Source organism: Nannospalax galili, unplaced genomic scaffold (genome assembly GCF_000622305.1).
Source record: "Nannospalax galili isolate Female #2095 unplaced genomic scaffold, S.galili_v1.0 scaffold213, whole genome shotgun sequence".
Lineage (NCBI taxonomy): Eukaryota > Metazoa > Chordata > Mammalia > Rodentia > Spalacidae > Nannospalax > Nannospalax galili.
This window is the reverse complement of record NW_008335195.1, coordinates 2478963-2490053: the sequence shown is the minus strand read 5'-3', so window position 1 is coordinate 2490053 and position 11091 is coordinate 2478963. Positions and strand designations below refer to the sequence as shown.

At 37.8% G+C, this 11091-nt stretch overlaps 1 protein-coding gene across 1 annotated transcript in view; it reads left to right on the top strand.

The window, feature by feature from the left end:
* Dmxl2 (Dmx like 2) overlaps positions 1-11091 on the top strand; it is a 180376-nt gene that overhangs the window by 23164 nt on the left and 146121 nt on the right. The window contains exons 3-6 of the mRNA XM_029561949.1: positions 1326-1397; positions 5840-5918; positions 6764-6899; positions 7884-7950. Of these exons, the coding sequence (XP_029417809.1) occupies positions 1326-1397; positions 5840-5918; positions 6764-6899; positions 7884-7950 (354 nt within the window). The remainder of the gene's footprint in view (positions 1-1325; positions 1398-5839; positions 5919-6763; positions 6900-7883; positions 7951-11091) is intronic.

Sequence of the window (11091 nt, the reverse complement as noted above, 5' to 3'; positions counted from 1 at the left end):
TTTTTGAGACAGGGTCTCCCTGTAGCCCCAGCTGTCCTGGAACTCACTATGTGGACCAGGCTGGCCTTGAACTCACAGAGATCCACCTGCCTCTGCTTCCCGAGTGCTGGGATTAAAGGCATGCACCACCATGCCTGGTGTTCAGTATATTCTTAAAACCTGTTATTATTTGTTTTTTTTCTACTTTTTATAAACTTTGTATTTTTCAGTGGATTATAAATGGTTCTGATAAAGAGATGCACCATTGAAATGTATTTTTGTCACTAAAGTGATTCAATTTTAGGGGCTGGAGAGATGGGTCAGTGGTTAAGAACACTTGACTGTTCTTGCAGAAGACCTGGGTTCAAATCCCAGCACCCACATGGCACTTAACAGCTGTCTGTAACTCCAGTTCCAGGGGATCCGACAGTCTCTTCTGTTCTCTGGGCATTGAATGACATGGGTGTACTCACTTACATGCAGGCATAACACTCATACACATAAAATAAACATAAATAAAATATTTTAAAAATGTTATTTAATTAAAAAAACTTAAATTTTTAAATTACATTTTTATTGTGAGCATGTGTGTAAAATATTAAAAGTTTTTACCTTTTTTAAAATTGTGTGTGTGTGTGTGTGTGTGTGTGTGTGTGTGTGTGTACCCTCATATGTGTAAAGGTCGGAGGATAACTTGCAGGAGTTGGTGCTCTTCCTCCACTGTGTGGATTTCAGGGAATGGATTTGTCAGGGTGGCCACAGGCACATTTACCTGCTGAGCCGTCTTGCTGGTCCCAAAATAAATTCTTATAAAACAGATAATTTCTGAAATGGTCTTGGTGGTACATTCTCGTTATTCTAACATATGGCAGGTGGAGGCAAGAAGATTAGAAATTCAAGGCTAGCCCCAGCCACATAATGCGTTTGAGGCCAACCTGGACTACCTGAGACCTTGTCTCTGAAAAAACAAAACAAAACAATTTCTTTGAATAGGCCAACTTTGTATTACTAAAATAAAGCCTACTGAAGTTTTTGGTAACAGAAGAGTGTTTTTGAGACAGGTTCTCACTGTGTAGCCCTATCTGTCCTAGACCTCATTATGGAGACCAGGTGGACCTCAAACCCACAAAGATCATCTTGTCTTTGCCTCCCAAGTGCTGAAATGAAAGCAGTGTGCCACCATGCCTGCCTGAGATTATTAAATCTAGTACACTTCCAGGTTTATTTATAGAAGAAATTATACCATGAAATTGCATTGGAATTGTATTCTATGTAATTTATACACTATTCTGAAAAGAAATCTGTATTTTGCCCTTTCTTAAATATCAATGTTATTCTTTTTTTAGGTTGCAGCTTCATATGGGAATGCTGTGTGTATTTTTGAGCCCCTCGGCATAAATTCTCATAAGAGAAATAGTGTAAGTATTAATTGATAGAACATTTTTAGAATCTGGTGAACTTAATTTTTTTAGTTTGATTTTGGTCAGCTCTAGTTAACTTTAGAATCTAGTTATAATAGCAATAAAGAGCTCTTTAGGTCCTGGTGTGAACAGTGGTGAAAATACCTATAAAGTTAGTAAAGGCCTATTAGGAACCCAAGTTTCTATAATATTGCTAAGTGCCATGTCTTGTGATCTCCCTAGTCTGAACTGCTCTTCCCTTTTGCCTGGGTTCCTAAATAGTCTATGATATCATTTTCCTATTTTATTCCTCCTCTCATCTTTATTCTCGAAAGAGAGGGTTTAATACTTTTCTGTTTAAAATTCTGTAAGGGTTCCATATTTCTTGCAGATTATAGGCCCAAAACCTTTCAAATTGAGTCTAACCCCGTTCTCCCCAGCACCACACTTTTTCTCGCCTCAGAACTCTTCTCCTTCTATTGCCCTCTCTGATTCCACTCCAGCCACACTGACATTTTGACTGTTCCTCAGTTACCCTCCCCTTTAGGACCTGAGTATTGACTATTGACTTTGAAACACTTTGGAATTGTAGCTCTAGTGCTAGTTTCCCCAGTCTTTAGGTCCATGTGCAATAATTTGTTTGTTTGTTTGATTTTGAGACAGTCTCCCTGTAGTCCCAGCTGACCTCAAATTCTCATTAGATCTGCCTGCCTCTGCCTCCTTAGTGCTGGAGTTAAAGTTGTGTACCACTATGCCTGACAGCAATAATATCTTCTTAACGAGGTTTATCTTGACTACTAGTTTAGAAATTGTAAATTCTAGGGGCTGGAGAGACTGCTTAGTCATTAGGATCCAGGTTCAGTTCCCAGATCCCATATGGTGGTTTCTGGGGGAGGTGAAGCCTTTCTCTAGCTTTTGCAGGCATTGCACACACATGGCCCACTTTATATATACATACAGGCAAAAACACCCTATGCATAAAATAAAAAAGTTGCAAATTCTACCCTTTTTATTATTTGTCTTTTTTTTCTCTTTTTTCACTGTTTTTTTTTTTTTTTTGGTCTTTTTTTTTGGAGACAGGGTCTCCCTGTAGCCCCAGCTATCCTAGATTCACTATGGAGACCTTGAACTCACAGAGATCTGCCTGCCTCTGCCTCCTGAGTGCTGGGATTAAAGGCGTGCACCACCATGCCCAGCCTTTGTTTTGTTTTTTTCAAGACAAGGTCTTACTCTGTTGAGCAGGCTCACATGGAACCCGGAGTCTTCTTCCTTCAGTCTTCTTTCTAATGAGATTGTAGGCATGACCCCGTCCCCTATACTCAGACCTGCTTATCTAAAACTTTTTTCTACAGTACTTACTTATATTTACAGTTGAGAATATAAGCTTCTTACGGATAGGGAGTTTAATTCTTTTGATCACTGATGTATCTCAGTTACTCAGAATACTATGTTCAGATACTCCTGAATACTTATTTAGTGGAGTTAGGACTTAGTTAAGTTCACTTACCAGCTAAGTGGTATAACACATTGCATTGAGAACCTTTCATACATACTGAATGTGAATTATCTTATTGAATATTAAGAAAATAATGCCAGGCATGGTGATGATACATGCCTTTAATCCTAGTACTCTGGAGGCAGACCCAGGGGGATCTTTGTGAGTTCCAATCCAATCAGGGGTACATAGTGAGACTTTTTCTCAGAAAACTAAACCAAACCAAAACAAAACAAAGCAAAAAGTTAAAAAAAATCTAGGGAGCCAAAGAGATGGCTCAGTGGTTAAGAGCACTAGTTATTGTTATAGAGGACCTGGGTTCAGTTCCTAGTACCCACATGACAGCTAACAGCCATCCCTAACTCCAGTTCCAGGGTATCCTACACCATCCTCTGGCCTCTGTGGGCATTGTAGGCAGGTGTACATGTAGGCAAAACACTCATACACATAAAATAAATAGAAATGTTTAGAAATTTAAAAAACCTACATGTGTGCTGCAGAGATGGCTCAGTGGGCAAAGTGCTAGCTGCACAAGCATGAGGACCTGAGTTCGAATCTCATGGTAAGCCTGGCACAGTAGCATGTTTCTGTAATGGCAGTACTTCTACCATGATATGAAAGGGGGAGACAGGAGAATTGCAGGAAGCTCATGGGACTTCCTGCCCGGTACATGCAGCAGTGAACATCAAAAAGAACTCTTGTTTCAACAGGGTGGAAGATGAGAACTGATACCCAGTGTTGTCCTCTGACCTCCACAGGTGTGCCATGGCTTGTACATTTACTCACATAAATGTGCTCGTCACACACCCAGACACAGATACACACAGAAACACATGGACACACAGACACACAGATAAACCCTCAAGCCAAATTCCAACATGCTTTACAACCCTACCATCACTTAAAATAATCAAAATTGAAATTGTAAATACTAAGTCTCAATGCCAAAAGTATATAATTTATAAGTATTTTTTATTTTATTTTTTGAGACAGGCTTTCATGTGTCTCAGGCTGCCTTGAGCTTGATGTGTTGTGTAGGATGACCTCAAACTTTGGATCCTCCTTCCTACACACTTTCTGAGTGCTATTATTAGAGGCTTATGCTAGCACTCCTAGTTAATGTGGTGCTGGGGACCAAACCTAGTAGGGCTTTGTGCATGCTGGGCAAGCACTCTACCAACTGAGTTACAATACTAGCCCTGTGACTAATTAAAAAAATTATTTATTGAGGCTGGAGAGATTAAGAACACTGGTTGTTTTTGCAGAAGACCCACATTCGAAGCCCAGCACCCACATGGCGGCTAACAACTGCCTGTAACTCCAGTCCCAAGGGATCCGACAGCCTCTTCTGACCTCTGAGGGCATTGCATGACATGGGTGCACTTACCTACATGCAGGCAATACATGCATACACATAAAGTAAAAATAACAAATAAAATCTAAAAGTTAAAAAAATTATTTATTTTCTGAGATGAGGTCTTGCTCAGTTGCCCAGGCTGGCAACTCTTAGGCTTAAGCCACCCTCCTTCTTAAACTCAGCCTGTTGCTGGGACTATATATGTGAGCCATTGTGCCCATCTCTAGAGTGTTTTTTAAAAACTAGTTTTGGTTTAAATCTGTATACATGAATCTTTTTTTATATTTCTCCAATTAAAATAACCAGTGTTTCTTTATAGTAATATTATATAATAAGCATTTAATTGTGCAGTGGCTAAGAGTCACCTAGGGATGGAAATATATAGATCAGTGTAGAGCTCATGCTCAAGGCCCTAAGTTTCATTTGTCACCACAGAATAGAATATATAAAAACTCAGGCCTCACATCTAGAATTTCTATATTATAGTAGTATAGCTGTAAATTATTTTCTGAGGAACACTGAAGAAGTCTTGGAGATGTCTGTGACTTTAGAAATGATTTAATTACTACATTAAAATAGATTTGTTGTATAATTTTTATTTTTAAAATTTATTTTTTGTGTATGAGTATTTTGCCTGTATGTAAGTACACCCATGCATGCAGTGTCTATGGAGGCCAGAAGAGGGCATTGGATCCCCTGAAACTGAAGCTAGATGGCTATTAGCTGCTTTGTGGGTGTTGGGAACCAAATCTGGGTTCTCTGCAAGAGCAGCCAGTGCTCTAAACCATTGAGCCATTTCTCCAGCCCTAATATTTTTAAAGTATCTTTGTAGTAGACAAGGCATGGCTGAAGATAAAAAGATTGGAGTAGTAATCCCAGTACTTGGGGGAAGAAGGAGGAGATTACCATAAGTTTGAAGCCAAACAAAGCAACATAGAAAGACCGTATCACACAAAACTCTCAAAGTCAAAAACTTCCACCCCCCAGCCATGTGGTTTGTGCCTCTAATCTCAACACTTGAGGGGTAGAAGCAGGAGGATCAGGTCATCCTCTAATACATAGCAAGTTCCAGGCCTGCCTGGTTTAAGTCTAGACCCTGTTTCATACAACAAAAAAGACTAACAAAATACCACCAGAGAATAACAAAATCCTCAAAAGATTGTTGTGACATTGTTCCTTCCCTTGAAGAGTTGCAATCTGACACACAGAAGTTAGACACATAAACACGTCATTCTGTGTGATTGGTGTTGTGATGGCAGAATGTTAAAGTGCTCTGGGTGCTTTTAGGATGTCTGAGGTTTCACAGAGGTGATGATTTTGTTAGATTGTAACAAAGCATAGTTTACAGGTAGAGAAGTGAAAGAAAGAATATTTCAAGTCTGAAAATGTATTTATAGATGTAGAAGGCAGCTTGGGAGAATATGCTTGGTTGGGTATAGCAAAGCAGCTCAGTATGGCAGAGTAACTAGTGAATGGGACTATTGGAGGTTATTTTAAAAACAGTGAAATATTTGCACCTTTGTAAGGCCTTATGTTGAAGAAATTGACAAAATGTGGAGTTTGGGTATTTTTAAAAACATCCTTTTCTTTTTTCTTTCCATGTTTCAGCAACTCAAGTGTCAATGGCTGAAAACGGGGCAGTTTTTTTTGAGTTCTGTGACATACAACTTAGCATGGGACCCTCAAGGTATTTAGCAGATATGCTTTAGAAATTATTAAAGTATTTGCTTTGAATGTATAATTAAAATGTGACAATCTTTGGCGATAAGATGATTGGTGTTATGTTTTTGTTGATGCGTGAGTATACATTTTTCTTCTGTATATACATTGCTTTGTACAGTGTTCAGTTGACTGTCCTCTGCTTTTTGTTCCTGCTTATTAATGCTTTATTTCAAGAAACAGTGATTTGTTTCCTTAGTTAACACATGATATACCTTACTCTTACCTACTAGGAAACAATATCATAAATAAATCAGGGACCAAAACAGCCCCTCTATTTTGTTATCATCTGTATTTCAGGAAATTATTGCCTTTAATTTATAAAGATTTGTTAACTGTGATAAATAGTTTTCCCCCCTTTACTTTCACAATTAATGAGGGTTATTTTATAGTTCATGTAGATACATTTATTTTAAATTTTGTTTTATATTCTGAGAAAACTTTATACTGTACAGAGGAGAGTCTGGGGGATTCTGTCCTGAGAACACTTCACACTGTATGTAGGAGAGTCTGGGGGATTGACTACTCCACTTTCACTGTTTTAATACTTGTTTGATAGATGAAGCCCTTTGTAGTAAGCTTTTCTGTTTTGTCTTGTCATTGTCTATCCATAGTTATGATTCTTTCTTGTCTCGGGGTTTGTTTTTTCTCCTTCTTCTAAAGGATTTCTTTTAAATAGACCCAAGTGTTTTTCATAGATGGTATTGCCTATTTTTTACTTAATAGTTTTTAGACATAAAAGAAGTCCACATATGCTTTTTCTCCTAGGTTATTCATCCTTGGTTATTCATCAGAACATTCTTTACTTTCCAGATAACAGATTGTTGACAGCAACTGACTCTATTCAGTTGTGGGCTCCTCCAGGAGATGATGTTCTAGAAGAGGTGGAAGAAATTGATAATAAACTCCCTCCTGTTTTAAATGATTGGAAGTGCATCTGGCAGTGCAAGTTAGTGTCTAACTCTGTTGTGTTTATTTACTAAAAATGTTTCCTAAATTCTGTTCCTTTTTACAAAAATCTAATTTCTGGATGACAACATTGTATTTTAGAAATCTAAAAAGTAGGCTTTTTCTCATCAAAACTATTGTCATTCTTTAATCTGTGCTTTAGTTAATTGTTTTTCCCCAAAGCAATGTTCATATTTATAGTTCTAGGACACACAGCAGTTACTCATTAATGAATGAGATACGGATGGGCATGGGCAAATACAGAAGTTTTTAGCCCCTTTTTGGAGTGAATGATGGCTGTGTCATTAACATTAACCTGGGTTACACAGAGGAAAGATGATGAGCTCAGCTTTTAACATGTTACAGTGAGGATGTTGATGGAACATGTATAAATTAGGTATTGATATTGTGTTTATTGGATTTTCTTTTTTTAAAGTATACTTTGGATTAGTTTTGATTATGTTTTCATGAAGATGAAATATTTATTTTTATTTATTTTTATGTGTATGAGCATTTTACCTGCGTGTATGTAAGTGTACCCATGTTGTGCAGTGCCCGCTGAGGCTAGATGAGGGGCTTGGATCCCTTGGACCTGGAGGTAAGGACAGTTTTTAGCCTGGAAATTGAACCCAGACCCTTAGGAAGAGCAGCTGGTGCTCTTAACTGCTGACTGCTGAGCCATCTCTCTAGCTAGTTTTTTATTTTTATTTTTTTAAGGACAAGGTCTCCTTATAGTCCCAGCTGACCTGGAACTCACTATGTAGACCAGGCTGGCTTTGAACTCACAGAGATATGCCTATCTCTGCCACCCAAGTGCTGGGATTAAAGCATGGTGTACCACCATACCCAGCTTAAAATATTTTGTTTATATTGTTAGGGGGGCAAAAATACTTCTGTAATGATTGTGCCATTGATGTTATGAAAATATTATTTTGACCTCTTATACATAACATTCTGAAAATGCTTTTTTTTTTCTTTTTTAAAGAACCTCAGTATCTGTACATTTGATGGAATGGTCCCCTGATGGTGAATATTTTGCTACAGCTGGAAAGGTAAAGGACCAACCAACCAAACAAACAAACAAAAAATCAAAGACATAATACAACTAAAAGTATTCTTGATTTTCAGTTCTGCCTTCTATGAAATTGAGACAATCCTTCTGCAAAGCTGGTCTGAGGAATAGTAAAAACGTTTGTCAGGTTGGGGATATAGCTAGATTGAGGTGTGCTTGCTTACTATGTGCAAGACCCTGAGCTCAATTCTCAGTTCTGTAAAAAGGGGGGAAAAAGTAAAGGTGTGGTGGTGCACACCTTTAGTCCCAGCACTGGAAGGCAGAGGCAGGTAGATCTCTGAGATTGAGACCAGCCTGGTCTACATAGTGAGTTACAGGCCAGCTTGCACTAGAGGGAGACGCTGTCTCAAAAACTACAAAAAAGGGAGGGCGGTATAAAAGAACTGGTTTGTTCTCTACAGATATACACTTGGAAAATGACTATTATTTGACCTTAGCTTATTTAAATTAAAAGTAAAAGAAAAAAATTTAAGGTTGTTTGTTTATTTATTATTTATTTATTTATTTATTTACTTATTTATTTGTGTGTTGTTGTTGTTGGTGGTGGTGGTGGTGTGTGTATTGTTTTGTGTGCCATGGCGTATGTGTGGTCAGAGGATAATTTATAGAAGTCATTTCTCTCCTTCCATCATGTGTGTCCTCGGGAGCAAACTCAGGTCATTTGGCCCTACCTATTGAGTAATCTCACAAGCCCCACATTTACGTTTATCAAAAACTAATTTTTCTGTTTAAAAGTAACATGTTATTTTATTTAAAAAGTAGAATTGGGCTAGGCATGATGAAATACTCATGTGATCCCAACACTTGGGAGGTAGAGGCGGGAGAATCAGCATTAAAGGCTATCTTCAGTTGCATTTTTGAGTTTGAGGCTAGCCTGAGCTACACGAAACTATCTAAAAATACAAAAATAAAAAGTAGAATTGTATTACTGGATTCACAAAGAAAAGAAGAATTCTCTGCCTCATTCTTCCCACTCTTTCTCTCCTCTATTCCCTTCTTTTCCATCCTCCTGTGCATCTTGCTGTGTACAGATCAGGTTGGCTTCAGATGAGATCTTTCCTATTGCCTTAGCCTCTTAAATGTTGGGGTTCCTGGTGTGTGCCATTAATTCTGGTATCCTTCCTGCTCTCATACCCAGTGTCCTGGAGGCAGTTATTCATCAAGTTGAATACCTTGATATTTTCCTGTTTGTTCCTAAGTAACTTGGCTGGTACTCCCATTTCTTGGCCCCTCCTTCATTTTTAGGTATTATTTCTTGCCTTTCTACTGTGGAAGCTAAGACTTAAGTTTTCTAATGGTGTGCCCAACTCCATCTCCACATTAATGCAGACAGTATTTACTTTCCTATAATCTTCCCTATATAGATCACAATTTTGGGTAAGTTGATATTTGTTGTTCACATTATTATTACTATTGCCTAAAATTCTCTTCATAATTAATAATTACTTTGGTGGTACTACTTACTTTGTTTTACACTCTCTCAATGTAATTCGACATGGGAAATATTCTAGTTTCTTTCCCAGTATAAAATGGAACTCTCTTTCTCCTCTCCATTCCCTTTCTCTCCCCTGTTTAAAAAAAAAACAACTCCATTATTTATGGGGGTTGGAGAGATGGCTCAGCGCTTAAGAACACTTCTTGTAGAAGACCCAGGTTCGAATCCCAGCACTCACATGGCAGTTAACAACTGTCTGTAACTCCAGTTTCAGGGGGATCTGGTAGCCTCTTTTGTCCCCTCTGGGCATTGCACGACACAGGTCCATTTACCTACACACAGGCAATACACGCATACACATAAAAAATAAAAATAATAAATAAAATATGTAAAAAACTCCATTATTTTATTCCAAAATTTAAAAATTTAATCTCCTGTAATTCTTTAGTTGACATGAATGTTGTTGAATGTTGTTTATTGACTCCATTCTTTTTCTATTTCCTGCTATGCCATTCCGATATGTATTTAGTAATGCTGCAGTGAAGATCTTGCACGTCTGTTAAAATCCATGTATACAGATTTTTCTTGAGTGTATACATAGGAGTAGAATTGGCTAGATTATAAGTCATTTCTATCTTTAACTAGTAGATAATGCTAATCAATGTTCCACAATTTAATACTCTCACTAATACTTCCTGTTGCTCCTTGCCCAAACTGATGAGATCAGACTTTGAAATTTCTAAGTTGGGCTGGTGGACTTTGTTCAGAAAGACTTGTATAGTCAGCCATTATCCTTTAAGTTCTTTCAGAATGTGGAAATTCAGAGGCTCCTGATTTTACTGTGTCTGACTTCAAGTGAGTTTGCATTTTTTTTACAGAAAAATTCATTTTTGATACAATTGACACTAAGATGCATGTGTTTCTAATCTCTATATATCTGATTATTACTAGTCACAGTTGGTTACTATCTGAGCTCCTTGGCATCTGAGCATGGATATAAAGTCACAGGTAGATTTCAGTGGTAATGTTTTTCACATCTACTAATTATTAAGGAGCAAATTTTTATGCTTTGAAAAATTTTATTGTTTTGTACACCCACTTCCCAGGTAGCACCCTCCCATAGCCTCCCTCCCCCGACTAGAGCCCTTATACTCTGATATCCCTGCTACTGTCTGCTGTGTGGTCGGGACCCCCAGCCATTCCCCACTACCTGCCCTTCTGGTAAATCTAGTCAGGCTATCTAGAGGTCTTTGTTTTAGGAGGGTCAGCTGGAGTTGTTGATTATTTGTATTGTTTTCTTTGTTTCAATTTCATTAATTTCTGCCCTCATTTTTGTTATTTCTTCTTCTCTGATGGGTTTGCTGTTGTTTTTCAAGTGTGTTGAGTTGCAATGTTAAGTCATTTATTTGTGTTCTTTCCGATTTTTTGATGTAGGCACTAAGAGCTATAAACTTCCCTCTAAGGACCATTTTCAGCGTGTCCCAGAGGTTTTGTCATGTTGTATTGTCCTTTTCATTTAGTTCCAGGAACACTTTTATTTTTTTCTTAATTTCTCTTTTGACCCATTCATCATTCAGGTGTGTGTTGTTTAATCTCCATATGTTCATGTGGTGATTAAGGCTTCTCTGGTGTTGATTGTAAACTTTATTGCATTGTGGTCTGATAGAATGCATGGAATTATTTCAA